This window comes from Pteropus medius, unplaced genomic scaffold, assembly GCF_902729225.1.
Source record: "Pteropus medius unplaced genomic scaffold, Ma_sr-lr_union100, whole genome shotgun sequence".
NCBI lineage: Eukaryota > Metazoa > Chordata > Mammalia > Chiroptera > Pteropodidae > Pteropus > Pteropus medius.
The window spans coordinates 28,403,556-28,425,120 of record NW_024340696.1 but is presented as its reverse complement, the minus strand read 5'-3'; the positions used below and the strand labels follow the sequence as shown (position 1 = coordinate 28,425,120).

Sequence of the window (21,565 nt, the reverse complement as noted above, 5' to 3'; positions counted from 1 at the left end):
TTTTTGTTTGACTCTATGCTTGGCACATGATCCACATTCCACAATTACTAAGGCATTATTTTATTCCCAAGCAATTAATTTTATTGATCCTGTCAGGCCCTGTATGTATGAGCCAAACAAATGATTAAGGTGTATTGTTAAGAAAGTCATTTGTATAGTGTGCAGTAAGAATGAAACCAAGAAGGCATTAAGCTTTTCTGTTATGAGGAATAGGGATGTCTAATGGGAAGGGCATGAGTTTGAATACAGCTTTGTCATATATTGGCTTCTTAGCCATGTGACCTTGGGAAACATGTTATCCTCTGAGCCTTAGTTTATAAACTGAGCTATAGAAAATAATAGCTACTTTATGGGTTGTTATCAGGATTCAATGAGATTAGAGTAAACATTTGTGGTACAGCACCAGACATGGAGTAGGTGCTTCATACAATGGTGACTGTTATTGAAAGTAGTGAGCGAGGACATCACTTTCACATTGGGTAAGGCTCAGACAGGTTCCAAACTACCAGACAGCAGCAGGTCACTGATGATCAAGGATAATGGAGTGAAGTTTCTATCTGTGGGAAGAGCTTGTCATCTAGCTGAGCGCAGAGAAGGGCATGCATTCCCTCTCAACAGGACAGGTGATCCAAGGGTCCAGGGAAGAGCCAGGGCCTACCGTCTCAGAGCAGAGGTCGCTGCACCCCTCAGAGAGCAAGGCGGTATGTTCAGTTTTGGAGTCTTTACTGATTGCTGGAAACGGGTTTCTAGGAAGCCACACAGATGATCAAGGATTAAAAAAAAAAAATAGACTTGAAAGTATTGCATCTTAAAAAAAGAAAAAGTAAAACAGTATATTTATTTATTTATGAAGAAAGGAATTTTTAATAGAAGAGATAACAGCCAGCAGTTTTGTCTCCACTGAGGACAGAGTAAGAGGAAATGGTTCTGTAACTGCAGAGTGAGATTTGATAAGAGGCCTTGGGGTGGGAATGATGGTTCGGGAGAGGCACAGGTATCGAGAGTATGGGAGTCCTCTTTTGGAAGACGTCAGAGGATAAAATACCTGTTTCAGTCTAGCAGAATACCACATATTGGTTTCCAGAGCTGCGAAAATGAGACAGCCACCAGTAGAATATATCTGTAAAATGTGGCCTTAATTTTCTGTGGCTCTTTCCTTTGATTTTCATGGGAAATGTGTTTGTGGTAGAATTCCAAGTAGGGCAGATGCAGGCGGATTCATGTACTCAGCACATTTATTGATCTCCCTACAGAGTGAAGTGCCAAGTAAACCAAACTAGGCTGTTTCAGTAACCCTGTCATGTGGTGGGAAGGCAAGACATTGATGGGCTATCTTCAGAAATACATACAAGGTTGTTGACAATGGTGGCATAACAGTGGTGGGGTGTCCCCTCCCCCCCCCCACGTGGTGGGGGTGCGTGTGGGGAATCTGGAGCATTAGGAGCTTTTTAGTTCCGAGGGATGGTTGAGGGATGATTGAGAGAAGAGCAGAGAGAGCAGCAAGTGAGAAAGTCCTGAGATGAGAAGGAATTGAAAGTCCAGATGTCTGGAGAATGAAGAGGAGGTGAAATACAATGATGAGGCTGAAGGAGGAGAGGGATGATTAGGCAGAGCCTTGTAGGGTGATAAAGTGTTTGCTCGATGTCCTAAAGGCAATGGAAATTCACCGAAGGGGTTCAGGTGAGGTGAAGTGGTCGTTCTGGCTGCTCTTTGGGGATGGGGTCAGGGTAGATGTGAGGAATAGAATATTATGAGTGGAAGTGACAGTTTCGAAGAGATCAAGATGTCTTTTGAGATTATTTAGTCAGTTGTACGGATTGTCTGAATCCAGGGACTGAAGTAACCGGTAAGCAGTGGGAGTGGACTCAGAAAGAATTAGCATTAAAAAAACGGTGTCGGGAACTGAAGTTACAGCCTAACTTAATGGAGAAATTCGTAGTATATGAAGGTTATCATAATTTTTCTTTGTTTGCCGAAACAGCAGCAAACATTTACCAAACAACTAGATTCTTGGATACTGGAGTCCTCATTTTCAGACTTCTGAGTCCTCGTTATCTAAGTATTACTGCAAGTACAAGGTTGCGTAGGGAAATAAAAGCTGTTGTCACAAGAATATTAAACTCACCATTAAAGAAAAAAAAGCAAAACCTTACCATTAATACAGTACTCCCTATCAAGCACCTCCCTGCTTACTGCCATGCCAGTCCTCTCTCATCGCAAGAACTTGGTTGTGGGCTAGCTTCTTTGTGACTCTGATGCAAGGCAAAATTGCAGATCTTACAAAAGATGCTTGATTATGAAGAGTCTTTGAAAGCGATGGGGGAAAACTGCCCAAATCCTACCCAAATCCCTTGACCAGTTGGGATCTGGCAGAAACAGACCAGTTAACTTTTGCAGAAATTAACATTCTCAAGGATAATGACATAATGAGGCCTTCAAAAGGGATTAATTCAAATATCAGAGGATTAAGAGGGTTTCAGGGAAATGAGTGGCGCTCTAGAATAATTTTGCAAAAATTAACTATGATTTGTGTTATAAAAGTCAAATGTGGAATAATTTTGATGGAAAAATTTTAATCCTTTCCCCTCCCCACAAAAAAACCTATCATTTGATTCATTATTTGTTTATTCCAAGAATGATCACATATTGCTATTATTATCTAAATTTTGTTAAATTAAAGATAGGCCTCTTTTCAAAATAAAGAGGTTTTTTTTTTTGCCCTTTTTTTTATTATGGTAAAATATACACGACATAAAATTTATCGTCTTAACTATTTTTAGGTGTACAGTTCGGTGATGGTAGGTATGTTCATATTGTACAAGCATCACTACCATTCATCTTGCAAAATCGAGACTCTGTACCAATTAAACAATAACTCACCATTCTCTCTCCCCGCAAATCCTCTAGCAACCACTGTCATAGTCTCTCTAAATTTGACTACTCTAGGTACCTCATTTAAATGCAGTCATACAGTATTTGTCTTTTTGTGATTGGCTTATTTCACTTAGCATTATGTTCTCAAAGTTCATTCATGTGGTAGCATAGGTCAGAATATCCTTCCTCCTTCCTTTCTATGGCTGAATAATAATTCCATTGTATGTGTTTACCACATTTTGCTTATCTATGCATCTGTCATTGGATGCTTGTGTTGTTTCCACATTTTAGCCACTGTGAATAATGCTGTTATGAACATGGATGTACAAATATCTCTTTGAAACTTCACTTGCTTTCTATTCTTTTGGGTATATACCTAAAATGGGATTGCTGGATCATATGGTAATTCTATTTTTAATTTTTCGAGGCATCCCTATGCTGTTTTCCTCAACAGCTGCATCATTTCACATTCCCACCAATAGTCCGCAGTTTCCAATTTTTCCACATGCTTGCCAACACTTGTTATTTTTTTTTTTGATAGTAGCCATTTTAAAATTTAGGATTTAATAATAAGGACCTCCTGCATATAGATAAATGGATGTGCATTTTATCTATGTAAGAAGTAAATTTACGATATAAAGGAAGATTAAATGAAACAAAAGGCAGTATCTAAAATTTATTCATACATAACCTCTCAAGTTTTGCCACTGGGGGTAGAGAGGGTTGAGAGAAGACGAAAGGACCCGTATAAAGAAGAAGGATGGATTGGGTTAAATACCCTTTTATAAATGTGATAGGGTTTTCAGAAAACAGTTATTTGTCATTTTCGCTCTTGTCTCTGTGCAATGTGCAGAGAAATCAGACCCCTCAGTAATTACAAATGTGATCTTAAATCTGGACCACCCTTCCCTCTTTGTTTTTCAGGTTTCAAGTGGCTATCTTGTGGTGGTGTTTGTCTATGTGACAGAATTTATTGGCATGAAGGCTCGGACATGGGCATCCATCCATTTGCATTCCTTTTTTGCGATTGGAACAATGGTGGTGGCTTTGACGGGCTACTTGGTCAGATCTTGGTGGACCTATCAGATAATCCTCTCCACAGCGACTCTCCCCTTCGTCTTTGGCTGTTGGATGCTACCGGAGACACCTTTTTGGCTTGTCTCAGAGGGAAGATATGAAGAAGCACAATTAGTACTTGATAAGATGGCCAGGTGGAATAGGGCAAGCCCCTGTAAGCTGTCAGAAATTTTATCACGGGATCTACACGATCCTGTTGCTTTTAAGCCTTTTGAAGTTAAGTACAACCTATTCGATCTGTTTTATGACTGGAATATTGGAACAAGAACACTTACTGTTTGGCTGGTATGGTTCACAGCATGTTTTGGATTCTATTCCTTCTCCTTGAATTCTGTTAATTTAGGAGGCAATGAATATTTAAATCTCTTTCTCATAGGTAAGTAGTTCAATTATATTTCAGTATAATTATGAAGTGAAATTTTTACCATGTTTTTAATGTGTTTTTATTGTCTTTTTTCTACCAGGAATAATACTGCCAACTATATTATTATGGTCTCTTTTAGTATTACTAGACTATAGCACACGTATATATTTTCTTTTAAAAAAATGTGAACAGTCAGAAGAATTTAGCCCCTTCTTCCTTTTCTGCCTCTCCTCCTTGCTTGCTTCCTTTCTTCAAGCCCATCCCCATCTCAGAACCCTTTTTCAGGGTAACTTCTGTAACATTTGGTTTTGTGCCCTTTTACATCTCTTTTTGTGCGTTTCCATATATTTGTGCGGATCAAGGTTTTCTATTTTAACATAAATGAGGTCATTCACTGCATATTGTTCTTTGTAAGTTTTCCTTTTAAACTGTAATATGTCTTGGAGATATTTTGGTTGCTTTTTTTTCTTTAAATGTCCTCACGTTAGAAATTTTAGTCAGTAAAATAACTTAGATACATGTGACTATATCACTTATGTTGTCATGCTTCTTTCATTTTAGTAGTAGCAGCTTAAAACTGGCTTCAGATATTGCCGTGATGGCTTGAGGTGCAACTCCTAGGATAAACCAAATTCATATCAAATATGAGAGAAATAGTAGAAATCTGCATTTGTTCATCTAGTCTTAACTCCTGTTATTACCATGCAGGCTGTCTATGTTTGATATTATCCTTAGAAAATCTTGCTGTAAAATTTTTATACATAGATATCATCGCCCCTTCTCATTAAAGTGCTCTGATGACTCATCTATTTTTGTTTGTTATAGCTCAGCAGGAATTATGAGAGAAGTCATTTTAAGAAAACAACCTTGCTCCCTTTTTGGACAAACCAATATGTTTATGGAAAGAATCCTTTGGGACTTCATACCCATACTAAATGCCAATTTGAGAAATGATGCAGTATTCCTAGAATAGAGCAGCAAACGGTAGAAAGAAGGGATGGGGTGTGGCCTGGAGTTTTAGATCTTTATGATACAATATTTTAATTTTGATGGAGATATAAATTCTCAAGAAACTGGTCAATCTCATAATTATAAAAATGTTTCCAAGAAAAGTATACATGGTTTTATATTCTGAACTCTCTTGGATTTTTCATGTCATTACTCTTCCAAGTCTTCTTGTTGACAGGTGCTTCTAGTCAATACTTCTCTGCTGTGAAATTTTTGAGCAAGTTTTTCTCTCTTGAGATGGTTTGGGGCTGGTGGGAATTTCAGCTCTGGTTTTATGCCAGAGCTGGTGAAAAACGCAGGTGAAAAATGCTTCAGTAGCTTTAAGGCATACCTTTTGGGTAATGTGGAGATAGGAGGGGAATGGGGTCCGGCTGATTAGAGAGATTATATATGATTAAGCGAAGAAATTGTTGGCCCATTGTCCTAATCCTGGAAGGGTTGGGCCTCATTGCTTGCTCCATTTCTATCCCAGTCATAGTCAAGCCCCAGATTAGATGTGGTGTCAGTATCCTGAAGCAAGAACTCAGGAAAAATCAGTGTAGTCTACTCTCACTGTCACTTCAGCTGTTTCATGGTTGCTGCCCAGCTTTACTAGACTCCAGGAGGTTGGTTGGTGGCTTTGCACACAGTCCTGTAGAGGAGAGAGCTTTGAATCAGACATGGAGGGAGGCAGTGGAGGAGGCGGACTGAAGGAAAGGAACCTTGGCTCACCAAGACCTCGCTTCCAGCCCTTGAGCTATCCCTTATTCATTTGGCTAAAATCATTTACTCTTAGTTGTCAAGTGGGGATAATAATCCAGGCCTACTCCCATGAGGCTCTTTTGAAGATCTTTGTCTTATTTGATCTTAAAAGTACTTGCTAAACTCTTAAAAAAAAAATAGGGTAGTAGAGATACCTAATGTCCTGGCCTGGAAGCATGGACCTTAACAGCAAGGTCTGTGAATGGGAGGTGTTTCCTCCAGATCTATTTTTTTTTTTTCGCATTAACGAAAGAGAGAGACTGTCTCTCAGATGATGCTCAGAATATTATTATGATGATGTCGTTATTACTATTATTGTTATTATTATTTGCCTTTGCTTGAGCCAGTTTTTTCCGAGCAACTGCAACTGAGTTTAATTTCTGATGTACTACTAAGAATGTTCACTTAGAAAATATGTATACATCTCTATGATGTGTTCCAGAAGCTGTGGAGAGAGATACATAGGCCCAGACCTGCCCCCCAAGGTGCTTGTAAACTTCTATAGATGAGTGGACAAATGCACAGCACTCCTAAGAGGCAGTGGTGGGTAGTGTCCTGAGATCAGATAAACTGCGGAGGGAGGAAAGAACAGGATTTTGGATTAGATGGGTAATTTGGGCTGGTGAACGGTGACTGTTTCCAAGTCACCCAGTAAACAGTCGGGTTGACTCAGTTTTGCTGAGAGCTCTTGCTTGCTCCCTGTTTGGTTCTGGCTGATAGATAATAAAGCTTCTTTGTTCTAGAGCCGAGATTCAAACTTTGGTTCTTCAAGGGAAGGGCTTTTACATCAATTAGGGATCCGACTCTTTAGTTTTTGTCGTGAGGGAGGAAAAAGGGGCCCAAAGCAGAGTCCCTGTTCTGTAGGTGATTCATATTGGATTTTTAAATGTTTAACAATCCATCAAAGAGTCATCCTTAGTTTGTGTACTTGAATTTTCAGCTGTGTACACTGAATTTTCTACTTTAGTTTCTAAGTTTGAAGGTACTGATACAACATTTTCCCCCTAGTTCTGTCAAGTATAAGAAAGCAAAGATCAGATATTATCAATGTTGTCTATTAATTTACCTATTTATTTGTTCAACAGGCCTGTCCTCCAGGCACCGTGCTGTGTCCTGCGGAGCTTTCACTTGGTAGGGGATAAGATTCTAGGACAGATGATAAGTGCAGGGTGAATTATGGGAGCCTTAGTGCATTTCACAGGAAACATCTTCCAGGGAGTTTAAAAGTGGTAGGGCTTGTTGCCTCAGGCAGTTGTTGGATAGTTCTGAAAGGCCCCCGGAAGCAGGGATGAGGCTGGTGGCTTCTGCTGGGAGGTGGGTTAGACGTCAAGGTCCCCTTACACACTCGCACACCATGGCTTATACAGGGCCCTTTTGCTCAATGACAGGTGCAGTGGAAATTCCTGCCTACACGTTCGTGTGCTTGGGGATGGACAGTGTGGGGAGAAGAAACATTTTGGTCTTCTCCCTTCTCTTAAGTGCATTTTTCAGTGGTATGATTATGGTGATCCCCAGGGTAAGTTATTTTATGTTTTATTTAGGGAATGATTAGTTATACTATGATGATTTGATGGGAGAATTTTAAACTTATTACAATAAGTATGAAGATCAATTCAGACATATGGACAGAGCATATACATATATTTAAAAATATATTTTCTTTAAAAAAATCATTATTTCGCTGTTATATCGAGTAGTACATGCTCATTGTGGAAAATTTAAGGAAAAAAAAAGAAATATGAAAAAAAAATGCCCATAGTTGTACTTCCCAGAGTTGTCCAGTGTTGTGCTTTGTAAACACAATAATCTTGAGTGAGGAAGGTAGGTTATGCCTTCCAAACATTCATTCATTCATTCAACAAAGATCTATCCAGCATCTGTTATGTGTCAGGTGCTGTTCTAGGTGCTGAAGACACACAATGAATCAAGTTTCTGTAAACATTACGAAGAAAAAACAGGACGAGGCATACAGAAAGACTGTGAGTGGGTTGGGGGCACACATGTGTACTATTCTATTTTATCTAGGGTGATCGAGGATGGCGTGCCTCTGAGAGAAGGTGATGTTTGATCAGAAACCTGAAGGAGGGAGGGAGCCATGGAGACATCTGCAGGATATAACGAGTCATATCGTTCCTATTAAATAGTCTTGATTTTCATTGTGGTAGATTACTAGTTGGCAATTTCTAGTACACATAAATCCTCTGAGGGGATCGTTTTTAAACATGCAGTTTCTCAGTGAGAAACACTGCCATAAACTACTGAAACAACTTTTACATTCCTATATTTTGACAAACCCCATCTCCTAGTATACCTCTTGCATCCACCCTCTACCCCCAAATGTTGTCATAACCTGTATTTTCATTCTATATTTGGAAAATATGGTCACTATAATAATACTTTAAAATATTTTATATAATTTTCTCCAGTGATTATATAATTAGGAAGCAATAGTATCTTAGCATTTACACTTGATCTTAGTCAAAAGGCCAAGAAGCGATTACAGTATCTCAGCGTTTAGAGCAAGGTATTTTAAGTTTCGCATATCGTTTGAAATTTAAGCTAACCAGTGACTTCCTTTTTTAGTAACACTTTACTTCACTTAATTGTCAGGGTTGGTGAATGTTTTATGTAATTGAAGTTTCCAGATGATCGATATTATTACAACTGATATAAATGTAACAAAACCACTCAGGACAAGAGTGTCTTCTGCCAATTTGAGGGCACTTCACCCATGCCTGCTGCTGTTTGTGTTTTTGAGTAGTTTGCAGTGATATTAGCTGAGTTGATAGCAGCTGCCTTTGAGTTGGTGAAGATTTAGGGGAACCCCAGAACTTTCAAGTTCTACAGCGGTTAAGCCACAGCAGTAATGCAGAAAACAGAAATGTGGCTGTTGAGGATTTTAGAAATAGAGCACTAACCCCTAACCATGAATTTCTACCCTTTAATAAAATTTCTTCCCAAATGGTAATGCCAACACAATACAAATTTTTTAAGTCATGTTAATTCATTCAACAGATATTGTCTACAACAGTAATTAAGGTGACAAGGTGACACGAGCTGCTTTAATAGAGTGACTTCACATAATAGACATTTATTTATTGCTCATAGAAAGTCTGATGTGGGTATAACCTGGTTGGCAGCAGTGGGAGTGATGAGGGGGTGTTCAGCTCCCTGGAGTCATTCAGGGACTCAGGTTGACAGAGGCACTGCCATCCTCAACACATGAACTCTAAGGTCACTTGAGTCTCAACATCCAGCAAGCAGATGGGGAGAGAAGAGATGGAATCTCGGAGGTCTTTGCGAGCCATTGCTGGAAGTGGGATGTTAGGGAAAGCAGGGACTGAGTCGGAGAGGTTTTGTTGTTAAGGAATGCATCAGCCAAAGTGGCAGGGATAGGGGTTGTGGGGGGAAGAGTCTGTATTCATAGTTCAGTTATCACTTTCAAATTATTTTCTGAAGATAATTTATAAGCCATGGAATTACTGCTGCAAAGGGCACAATTTGTTTTTATGGTTCTTTGATTTATCTGCTGGATCAGTTCCAGAAGGAGTGGGTCAATTATTGGTGGAACCAGCATGTCTGGGCATATCTCATTCCATAGCAGTCTTCCCAAGGGGCATTCGATTCTTACTTGGTAATTTGAAATCTCCAAGGCTTGGGGGAGTCACAAGAAAACTTTCCTCTAAATTTCATAAAGATGGAAATCTTTTGCCAACCACGAGTAGCATTTATAAAATAAATTCAAACGGAAAAAAACTCTTCATTGTTCTGAAAAATACTGGAGAATTAGAAAGTTTTAAGGAATAATTTTATTAAAAATTTTTTTATATATAAAATATAAAAGATTTTATATATTCTTAAAATATTATGACGGTCTATTTTGCTAACATATTTTTTTCAGAATCACCATATCTGGACTGTGGTGGCAACAATGGGTGGAAAATTTGGCATAGGCTCAGCGTTTGGCCTCATTTTCCTCTATACAGCAGAGCTGTACCCAACCATGATAAGGTGAGAGTTACTTTTTTTTTCCCAGTTATCTTTCACTTCCATGTCATTTTGTTATATTTGGCCTTTGAGTATAAACGCTTTGTTTTCATAGAAGTTACTGGAGCTTGAAGGTATGGGAAAGTTACATGATGATGGTAATTCTGAATCTGAGGCTTTGTCTATACCTCATTAGCAAGGGTATTAAAGAAGTCATTTTGAAATAATGCTCTATTATCCTAAAACCATTTTAAATCCTGAATATAATTCATGTCTTACACTGACTGGCCATACGACTGAAGGCTAATTTTCTCAGGATGTGTCTCTTGATGTTCTAATGTCAGTTGTACTAGTTTGCTAGGGTCACTGTAATGAAACACCAAAACTGGGTGGCTCATCAACAGAAATTTATTTCCTCACAGTTCTGGAGGTTAGAAGTCCAAGATCAGGGTGTTGGGCAGGTTCGGTTTCTCCTGGGGCCTCTCCGCTCGCTTGGTTAAAAGAAAAGATATTTATTCCCATTGAAAGTACATTCTTTCCTTCCTGCTAAACATTCTATAAGATTTCTTTAAATAACTTTTAAAGAAAAGCACATTGAGATATTGCTTGACTTTAAAAAATAAAATGTTCCGTAGACAAATTTTTTTGTTCTTCAAAATTCTCTCTCTGAGATACCCCAAACAAATATCTGCTCTAGAAGATTGATATTATCCTCAATATACATGAGGGCCTCATCTGTATACCATGAAGAATGATTTACCTTTTTTTTTTTTCTATCTTGAATTGCCTTGAATTATCTGCATGCATGTATCCACCACTGTTTCACAGAATGTGGATCTAAATCATGGGTGATTCTCGAAAAATTAAAGTAAAATTATTTCCAAGTATGTTAAGCCAAGCTTAAGTTTTATTATTTATTCCCTGATGGGAGGGTGGACAGGGGCTACAGAAAGTCATTCCATTACTCCTGCATCATCTGTGTTCTACTTGTTTTCTGTTCTTGCTGCTGTCTGTCTGAATACTCTTCTCGTTTTCAGGACACAGGCTGTGGGAAGTGGCAGTATGGTATCCCGTGGGGGAAGCATCTTGGCCCCATTGAGCATTTACCTCTCCAGCATTTGGATCTTCATGCCCCAGGTGTTTAATCAGTTTATAGGACCTTACCGAGATAGCAGAGAGGTAGACCAGCTAATTGCCTTCTATATTTTTATTTATTGGAAGCAAATTTATAATTCAATGATGGGGTTTTGTAGAAGCCTTATTAACAGCTCACCAGTTGATAAGTAGGGTGGTGGCTGCTTTTTTCTTGTTGGTCATTTGCCTTCCAACCACCAGTGAACTGTACATCACAACTCTGCCTGCCAGAGAAGGGCCTCTCTTCACCTTTATCATGAAGCTGCATCCACGTAAGGGAGAGCTCTGGTCTTTGTAGTACCTCATGCCTCTGCCTCCATCACCTGGCCAACCCCAGCCTGCGCTCCTCTACCTGGATCCGCAGGCTACCACCCACCCCCACCCCTCTCCTCTGCCTTCCCTCTGTGTGCCTGCTGGTCAAGGAGAATTCTAGAGGCTGCCTGTTCCTTGAAGGATTCCATGGTGCCTGATGGAGAGGTTTGGGGGCCTGTGGTTTTCAGATGTAAAAACCCTTCCCATCTAGCTGTGGCACCGTGGGCTATTTGCCTGGTTATGAAGAGTGAGCACAGTGTTCCATTTGCAGGCTTCCTCATGTAGGGGTTGAGAGGTTGGGGAATCACGTGGAGCACGCTTATACTTGGGTTTAGTAAAACCCTCTGGTCAGGAGGAAGGTGGGAGTCAGGGAGGAGTGGGGGAGTAGGGATCCGGAGCGTGGGGCTGGGGGGCGGCCTGAGGTGCTGCAGTGACTTGGGGGAGAGCCCTGGGCCTGCCGGCCCTCTTCCTCCTCCTCCAGGCTGCCTCTCCCAGACTTCTTAGCTGTATCTTTCTCTAGGCTGTTCCCTCTATGTCTCCTTCAGTGCTCCTCTTTCTTTTTTCTTACTGCCCCTTAGATAGACTCGTTTTCCAAGAGCCATCCTGGCTATCTTTCTCAGTCCCTGTGTGGATAACCTTTCCTAAGTTCTGACTTCTCTTCTGGGCTGCAGACACATTTCTACCAGCCTTATGGATTATTCTCCCCGAGTGTCCTAAGTAGATTCACTGTTGCCCAAACCGAACTGGTGACTTAAATTTCCTCCTCCTCTGTCTCCCACTTTGGGTTAGGAGTCAGTGGCCTTCAGCCTGACACTTGAGCATCAGATTTTTATTTGCCCTGTGTTTCTTCCCCACTCTCCTCCCAATCCAGGACACTAAATCCTTGCCTTCTTTCTCAAAAACACCCCAGGTTGCCTGCTTCCAGTTCAGTTCCTCATCAACTTCCGTCTTTTCCCTGCACTCCACCCCTTCGCCCCATCACAATTCGCTGAACCACAGTTCTGCTCCAACTGCCCCGTCACCTTCAGAATAGAATCCAAACTCTGCCCGATTCAATTCCTTTCCAGGCTGAACCCCCTGCCCACCTTCCCTAGTTCGTTTTGGTTCTCCACTCCTTCTCCACTTCCCCTCAGCCCCCTATGCCTCTGCCTAACTGTCCCTCTGTAGAGAGTGTTTCTCTCCCATCTCCTAAACTGGGACCACTGTGGAGGAGGGAGGAAGAGGCTTCTAGGACACATGCAGTGTTTGGTTGTGGGCGATCAAGAGTGTAATTATTTCTGAAACTGTGCATTTGTTTTATACCTTTTTTATACTTAAATCATATTTTATGATAGATAGACATAGACCTCTTTTTTTTTTTTTTTTCTTTTTAAGAGGTAAATTCAAGAACTATTAGGACTCAAACATCTCAAAAGTAAACTCCATCTGGGGCAGAGCCTTGAAGGACTCCCAGGAATGTAAGATGAGTCGAGGCACTGATTTTTTCCCCATACTTCCATGAAGTTCATGGCCATTGACACAACATGGTCCCTCTCATGAGGTATTCCCAGGCTTCGTGGAGACCAGCTGCCTCACCAGGACCTTCTGGACGAGGCTGTGACTTCCACAGCTGGGGAAATAAGTCCATAGCTGGAACCACCTGCTTCATTCCCAGTTCATCCTCCTGTACTGCCTCTGCCGGATGCCTGGTGGGAGGCCAAACGCTGTAGGGGGTTAGATGAGGCAGCCCCATGTGTCTTTAAGATGCAGAGCAAGCCCCACCTCTCCAAGAAAGCCACTCAGAGCCCCTGACTCTCCCCATGTCCGCTCAGCGTTTCGTGTGTGCCCCTCCCACAGCCCACAGTCGCTGTCTGACTTTATTATTTGCATGTGTGTCCTTGTCCCCCCAGTTAGTGTTGAACTCTTGTAGGAGAGGTCATTCTGTATCCCCACCACTGGTTCCAGCAAAGCATTTCTTTACTTTATGTGCCACTCATGTTATAATTTGCTTAATATTTTATGAAGCAATTTAAAACTTTAAATTTAAAATAAAAATAAAATTTAAAATAAATAAGTAAAATTTAAAAAGTTTAAAATAAATTTAAATTTAAAAATTTAGATTTAAATTTAAAAATTTAATTTTTAGATTTAGCTTTGCCTTAAACAATAATAACAGTGAAATCACGGGTGTTAAACTACTTATATCTTTTTCTAAAGCACACTAACAGAATCTCACAAGTAGTAAAGCAAGTGTTTGATACAACCTAAAGTCACCTTGGACACGTGATGGTTTCCAACTGTTCCTTGGGAATCACTGGCTTGTCATGGGCATCCCTCTCGTGTCCCAGAGCAGGCACTCAGCCAGATTTGCTTAGGGTGTTGGGTTGCCACCCTCTTTCCTGGGCCGACTCTGAGTTTGAAATGACATGGGCTGTCTGGCCTGCATGGGGAGGTTTTTTTTTTGGAGAGTCCACCACCCATTTTAGGATATGGACTTTTCTAGAAGCACCTTCTTTGTGCTAGTACTTGATGCTCCTTAGTAAATAAATAAGAGATAAAAAAAAAATAAGAAAGGTGTTTTTTAAACAATGAACTGAAACACAGAAGAAGATAGGTAAATTTATAAAAGCAAACTGCAATAAATTTACTAAAACCGAGTAAAGATTTTTTTTAAAAAGGACATCTATATCGGTCCATTAAGGACTATGGAGTTTAAAGGGATTTTCATTTTACTTAACAGATCCTTAAGTAGCGCTTGCTCTCTGATAAGCTCTGTTTTAGGTGTTTTACAAAAATTAGTCTTCATAGACTACAGATAACCATTTATTGCTCTTCCCATTTTACAGATGTGGTGACATTACAGAAAGTCATGATTAGCCCAAGGTCACATACCTTCAGGGGACAGAGCTTGGATGCAAACTCCAATAGCATACCTTTTATAGTACAAACAGCACAAAAGGGAATGCAGAGAAATGAACTCCTTCTCCACCCTGACCCTGACCGCCCAGCTCCCCCTTTCCCAAGACAAGCCCTCTCAGCAGGGTCTTGTGAACATTTGTAGAAATATTCTGTGAATGTGCTTCCTTTGGAGGCCACAGATATTGCTTGTTGTTTTTAATGAGTGAAAAAAGAGAGTATTCAGTTTCTCATTAAGCTTGTTTATGGATGTCAAACTGCCTAGAGAGGCAGTTTGGTGGAACAGAAACCTAATCTAGAAGATAAGTTTGTGTTTTCCCTTTTAAAAAGATGCACATGAAAATCACTCATTCTGATGTTTTTATTAGCAACCATTATTTTCTAGTAATCTAAGTAAAAGTGGATACCTAATTCATATAATTTTTGTATTCATCAATGCATTTGGCAGAAATGTAGTGTGGATCGATTTTGAGTGACCTGTCTGCTGGGTGCTAATTAGCAGAGATGAAAGAAACAGCCTCTGTCTTGAGGGACGTCCAGTCTGGTAGGGAAGGCAGAAGAACAGTCACAAGCCCCAGAGATGGGGGCTGTAGTGAGGAAATGCTGGGGTTATGTGGTTGTAGAAGAGGGCTACCAACCCAGGCTGGGGCCAGAGGGGAGGCTTCCTGGAGGAAGGGGCCATTAATCTGTATCGGAGGGGCCAGTAAGAGTCAGCCTGGTGGAGAAAGAGAGATGGGAATTCCAGGCAGAGGAAACGGAAAGGCAAAGGCTTAGAGGGAAAAGGAACATGGCCAGTTTGGGTTTGGGTGCAAGCATTATTGCTAACACCTGATCAGGGTGGGTTGTAGGAGTCAGGAGATATGTTTGGAAAGATGGGCAGGGGTCTCTGAGGAGGTCAGAAAGGAAGAGCATTTGGACTAAAGGTGCATTTGAGAGGACAAGATGGAAAAGTTGTATGCACAGGATCTAGTGACCAGCTGGGTATGGTGGAGGTGGGGAGCTGGCGGGATGTGAGAACGGTTCCCGGAGCTGGCAGGCACTAAGGAGGGACAGGTTGGGGTGGGGAAGGACAGTATGCCATGAGTGTGGGGCATCTGCAAGACGGGCACGGGGGGGACGCGTCCAGGAGACAGATACTCTTACAGCTCTGGCGCTTAGGGGCAGCCCCCGCTGGAGGTACAGATTTGGGAGTCAGCTTATAAGGAAGTGAGGAAAGAGTGAGGGGAGAGTGAAGAGCAGAACCCTGGGAGCACTTAAGGTGTGATGGTAGAGGGTCCAGGGTGGAGACAGGCACAGCAGCCAGGGAGGTGAGGAGGTACCCAGGATCCCAGAGGAGGAGAGGCGGTAAGGAAGGCAGGAGAGAACAATGGCTAAGACAGGAACACGTCCGTTGGGTTCGACAGCCAGGGATGTGTGGCCTGGGAACAGCAGCTTCCGTGGATGTTAGGAGTGGGCCAGGCTGCAGAGGGCAGGATGCAAGGAGAGCTGAGAGGGAAGCAGTGACAGCTGTGGAGAGGATGGGCCAGAGGCTGGGGTGGGTGTGGGCTGGGGCAGAGGTCCTTTCACTTCTTTTAAAAGACAGCATTTATTGACTACTTATCCATGGGCCAGGCACTGTTTTAAGTGCTGTACACGTGTTATTTAATTTAATCCTTTCAACGGTCTTTTGGGGAAGGTACTGTTATTGTTTCATTCTGCAGATAAGGAAACTGAGGAGCAGAAAAGTTAAGTAACTTGTCCAAGGCCACACAGGTAGCAAGTTACTGGGCAGAGTGGTTTTTGAGATTATGCGAGGCTCGAGAACTTTACTTTTTATTGAGGGAAACTAGCCAGCGGAAAGGAAAAGTTCAAAAATATATGAGAAGGAGGGCAGTCTGCCGATGGAGGGGGACCCTGAGGAGGAGGGGGTGAGAGGCGGTGGAAGCTGGAGAGGGCGAAAGGCTCCTCCTGGCCAGGGGGAGGGAGAGGTGGGGAGAGGGCATTGTTTGGATGTTTGTGGGGTGGAGGGAGCTGGCCAGGATGGGGGAGACCAGGCCTTCTGCTTAGGGAGAGAGGGGAGAATGGAGGGTTTGGGGTTTGTTTATTTCCTGATCATTATTCTCACCCCCAAGCTAAAAAGAAAAATTCAGTCTTATCTTAGATCTTCCATTTGATTCTGTTTTTTTGTTTAGACTTACTCAGTGTTTTCCAGACCCTGGCACAGGGCTTTTCTGGGGTTTGTACATCAGTGGCTATACCTGTTATGTCTTGAGGCACCAGAAAACGCTTTTAAACATCCTTTGGACTGTCATTTTAAATTCTACTACTGCTTCTAGGCTTACTTAGGATTTTTCTAGGACTTAGATTGCCAGCATCCTGCAAAACAAAATAAAAAGCTGACTTCCCGAAAGCTTCCATCTGTTACTGATGTGGCCTCACATTGTGTCACAGTTGCACTGTGTGTTTTATGTTTCTTGTTCTCGGAGGCTGTAAAAGCACCAAGTATGTGATTTATCAGAAAAACCATGCCTTAAATTATTTTTATGGGCTCTTCCCAGGCAGTATTTTTTTGCTGGAGGAATTTAAATTATGTAAAGATGGAACACATTTTTAAAGACTGTATAGCGATCTAGTTCTGCAATCTACCCAACATCTTCATAATGATCAAAAGAATCAATGTATAGACTTTAATTTTTAGTGTGATTTGAATTTTTAAAGGCAGACACCTTGGTGCTAGTCTAAAAGGCCCCCTTTATTTGTCAAAATCTGGAAAGTAAAGAAATACCAAATTTTTAGAGCAAATAAGATGGACCCCCCCCCCAAATAGTGATTAGTTTCATTGTCTTTTTTTGGTTTCCTTAAGTTCTATGGGTTTGGTTTATTGAAGCATTCATGCCCGCGTGCATGTATGCATTTACTCATTCCCCATCATTTACCGAATGCAGATAGATAGCATGCTGATTATTGGGGCAGGGACAGGGTTGACTACGTCCCAGCCCAAGGTTCAGTTGCTGGTTTTCTCCACAAGACTCTGGACTCTGGGAAAATGGGACAGGGAACTTTTTCTCTGTGTAGCTCCTAAGATAGTGCCTGCAAGAGTAATAACGCAGGCAGCAACCGGGACTTATTGAGTGCTGCATGGTGTTTAATGAATGAGTGGAATGATCAGATTAAACCTGGTTGATGAGTTAAAGAACTCCCAGTCCTGCCTAGGTAACCAAAGGTCTTGCTGCCGAATAAAAACGACAGCTGTTATGTCAAATTCAATTCCGTTGCCCTCTGAAAAAGTTTCAGAATTAGTCTCTGAAGGGTACATTTCTTTCCTGCTGTGTCACTTATTTTTATTAATTTTTAAATTTCTTCTAGTTGTTTGTTGGGATTTTGGCCTTTGTGAGTGGACTGCTAACACTAAACCTTCCAGAAACCCTTGGGAAGCCTCTGGCAACCACCTGGGAGGAGGCGGCAGGACTGGATGAGGAAAGATATAGCGGTGCAGGCGTATTATCTCCCACAACCGATAATACCGATGTTGAAAAAAAATAGAAGCGATGAATTCTAGGGATTCTGGTCTTAGTGAATAAATGTGCCATGTTTGCTGTCTCGCACCTGAAATATTGTTTACTTTAATGCCTTTGTATTAGAGAGATGTTATTTTCATCTCCCACATGTTGTTTATATGTCTTTTAAAAAAATTGTAAGAAAGTTTTAAGACAATTGTTTTGTAAAAGCAATAAAAACCAAGATGAGAATGCTCTTTTTTTAGACTGCCTTTTTTTTTTTTTATTGCCGCGACGTATTTTTCTGTGTTTGTTCTTCTGTGTCATTATTTCTCAACTTTTTCTCCGCTCATTATCTGAGGTAATACCACCTACTCCAGTAAGTAGCAGAGTTGCCCCTGCCCCCCAAGGACTGTCACCTGGGAAGAAGGAGCATATCAAAATGTGTTTGTTTGTTTTTTTTGGCAAAGCCTTTTGAAGATTTGTTTTTTTTTTTTTGGCAAAGCCTTTTGAAGATTTTCTGATATTCCTTCTCCTTTTATGAGAATCATAGCTGTAAATTCAAGTCTTTTTTAGTAATTCCCTGTCAAAAAATATTTGTTAAACCATAAAATAATTTAACTATAAAAACTCTAGCTATGAAAAAGATGTTTTGCTTTCTAGCACTCTTGAGCAAAGAGGGCTTGACTGTGTAGACAAATGTCCTTGTGTTTGGTCCAGTTCAGGGACTGGCGTTAGCTAGGGGCTAGGCGTGTGTTTTCTAGTCTGACATTTGTACCTTTCTTTAATTTAGTAAATTCTTTCTGTAAGTCACCTTCACAGTACAGAGAAGCTGTGGCATTTTAGTGCGTTGCAGACTTTTAAAAAAATTTACAGATCACTCAGGAAATTGACTTTAAGTGTCATGAGGATCTTTTGCCAACGTAAAAAGAAAGTTAAACATTCTGGCCTTTAAACAATAATTTAGAGGAAGACTTTTTTTTTTTTTAAGTACTAAATTTTGTTTCCTCAACTTCACTTAAAACCATACAAAAATAGTCTAATATCCTAAACATTTCAACTTAAAAATTATGACATAAATGTTCCCTGTTATAAGAGTGCATTTCAGATAAATTTCCCATAGGTTTTGGGTTTTTCTTTACAGTGGTTTCATCAGAAGTTCATTATTCTTTGCTTTTGAAATTTAGCTGTTAGATGTGTCTTTTGTCCAGGATATTAGAATCTATGAAGTATCAGTGTTTTCTGCAGAGGCAAGTAAAATAAGGATTAAAACAATTATATAGATGCCATTGTTAAAATCATTGCTAATGGGAAAAAGGAAGCATTTGACCTGAATTATTTAAGACTTTTTATATTAATCCAGTTCCCTGGATAGTTGCTGTTCTTCAGTTGGTCTTCCCATTTGTAAAATAAAACATAAAACCACAAACCTTTCACTTTTTTTTTTTAACAAAATGAAAAAAAAATAGGCTATGAGAAGAGGAAGACATTTTTTATCCTTCCTCTCTCATTTTGTCTTTCTTCTTTTCTTCGTCCTCAGCCTGTTTTACTGTCATTTAGATTTTTCCTCTTAGTTAATATTTGATATTTTCTTGACTTTCTTTTTATGTTCTGTATTAGTTTGGTAGGCTGCCATAACAAAATGCCATAGATTGGATGGTTTAAGCAACAAAAATTTACTTCTTAACAGTTCTGGAGGCCGGAAGGCCAAGATCGAGGATGGCAAGGTAGCTTTCATTTTGAGGCCTCTTCTCTTGGCTTGTAGGCAACCATCATCTCAGTGTGTACTCATGTGACTTTTTTGTGTTCATGCGGGTAGGGGTAGAGCGAGGTGAGGGGGGTGGCGAGAGAGAGAGCGAGAGAGCGTGAGAGCGTGCACACGCTTTGTTGTCTCCAAAGGGCACTAATCCCATCACGAGGGCCCTATTCTCATCACCTCATCGAACTCTACAAACCTTCAGCCATAACATCCATCTATGTATTTTTTTTTATCAGTAAATGTCCCATCAGCAAAACATAAGAATCACTAGAATTTGTAAATTTTGCAAAAGTAAGATATATTCCCTGAAATCCGTTAAGACCACTATATCTTTCCATCCAGTTTTCATTCTGTCACATTATCCTTCTTGTTGGATGGCATCAAAGTAGTCACAGGCATTTTTTTCTTCCATAATTTTGTATTTTGTTTCTTAAGAGGGCTCTTAAAACTGTATAAACGTCAGACCCCACAAAGGTTGAATCTGCACCTGTTTCCCCCGAGTCTCTATTAAAAGGTATGTTGTTAGAGAAATGCTTATTAAAAAATATGCTTTGAGTGTATTCAGCGGAATGATCAGCTCTCAGGGGCTTACTTGTCCCCTTTCTCTCACCTCTATCAAATATTTACTGAAAACATACTAAATACAAAGGGTTCATTTTGTAAATGGCATGTGCAAAGGGATACTTAAATTCTTGTAAGGGGTGAAGAGGACTATTTTCTCATTTGAGATTGTGACGCTGACCATGGCAGCCAGTCTATGGTAACTGCCTCCAACAGTGTCTGGGAGTTGCGGTGTTCATGTCTTATCCGAATTCTCCAGAAGGCAGTAATGGCTGTTTGTTTTATTTCTAAAGTCCATATAGCACCATTATTTACTGATAACTGTTAGTTCCCTAAGTAAATTTACTGATTACTGCTAGTTCCCTAAGTAAATTCATTTTTCTTATTCATTCTCTGCCTCTTTCCAAAACTTGAGCTATTTTCAGGCATGTTCCAGTACATAAGTCTTGAAAGTCTTATTTTTCAAGGAAGAAAGTGTTCAGTTATAGATTCTGCCCTACTTCTGTGTCCTGAGTCAGGGCTCGCCAATGTATCAGAGACTTGAGTGCACCGAACTCACTCTTTCTCTGCTTTCCCTGCACCAACCTGGAGCCATGTACTACTGAAACCCTGGACCCACGAACCTGGCTTCCTCAAAAACCTTCTGAAGAATTTGAGTTCTGTTGGCTTGAGGCCCTCAATTTACTGGCAGACCAACACACCAGCAGGGCTAACACACATCCAGAGCCATTGACAGCCATGCAGAGCAGAGCAGGAGGGGCTGAGTGGGCAGGGAGGTCCCAGTACACTTCACAGGGGAGGCTCCGGGCACCTCAAGCCCAAGGTAAAAGTCTCTGAAAAATTGTTGGGGAGGAGTATGAAGCTGAACTCATCTGCAGTCTCAGCGAGATCACTTCGACTCTTTGGACCTCAGCCGCTCCCCTGTAAAAAGATAACACAAGGTCCCACTCGATGGTCCCTGAGGCTCCTTTTAACTCACCCTCAATGATGCCTGAATCAGTTTTCCTATCAGTTTTCTGAATGATCCCTACTTCAAGTCACATCACTGCAGTTCTGTGCAGCAGAAAAGGAAAGTCCTATTAGCTGTATATAAACACAGGCTTCTTTCTCGGTTTCATTTCTAAATGTTTCCTTCTCGTTTTCCTTTCAGAGGCAAGTGGAGTCCTGACATGGGCAGGGAGAGGAAGGAGCCCTCTCAGATACCCTCTATGGCTCCCACTACTTTTCAAATACAGTTCTCCATCCTAGCTGGTGCTTTTCACACTCTGCTCTCACACAAACCTTCTCATGTAGCCACCCACCATTTCCTTAGCTCTCTTTTGAACTTTCTGCCTCTGCCGCTTTGCTCACACCATCCTCTGCTGTCCCTCCCCCCAC

At 41.0% G+C, this 21,565-nt stretch overlaps 1 protein-coding gene across 1 annotated transcript in view; it reads left to right on the top strand.

Annotated features, from left to right (window-relative positions):
• The window catches only part of SLC22A16 (solute carrier family 22 member 16), a 32,869-nt gene extending 14,853 nt beyond the window's left edge, over nucleotides 1-18,016 (top strand). Inside the window, 6 exon segments of the mRNA XM_039870370.1 lie at nucleotides 3,799-4,327; nucleotides 7,453-7,580; nucleotides 9,966-10,075; nucleotides 11,089-11,188; nucleotides 17,738-17,905; nucleotides 17,908-18,016. Of these exon segments, the coding sequence (XP_039726304.1) occupies nucleotides 3,799-4,327; nucleotides 7,453-7,580; nucleotides 9,966-10,075; nucleotides 11,089-11,188; nucleotides 17,738-17,905; nucleotides 17,908-17,952 (1,080 nt within the window). The 3' untranslated portion in view covers nucleotides 17,953-18,016.
• The last annotated feature ends 3,549 nt before the right edge of the window (nucleotides 18,017-21,565 follow it).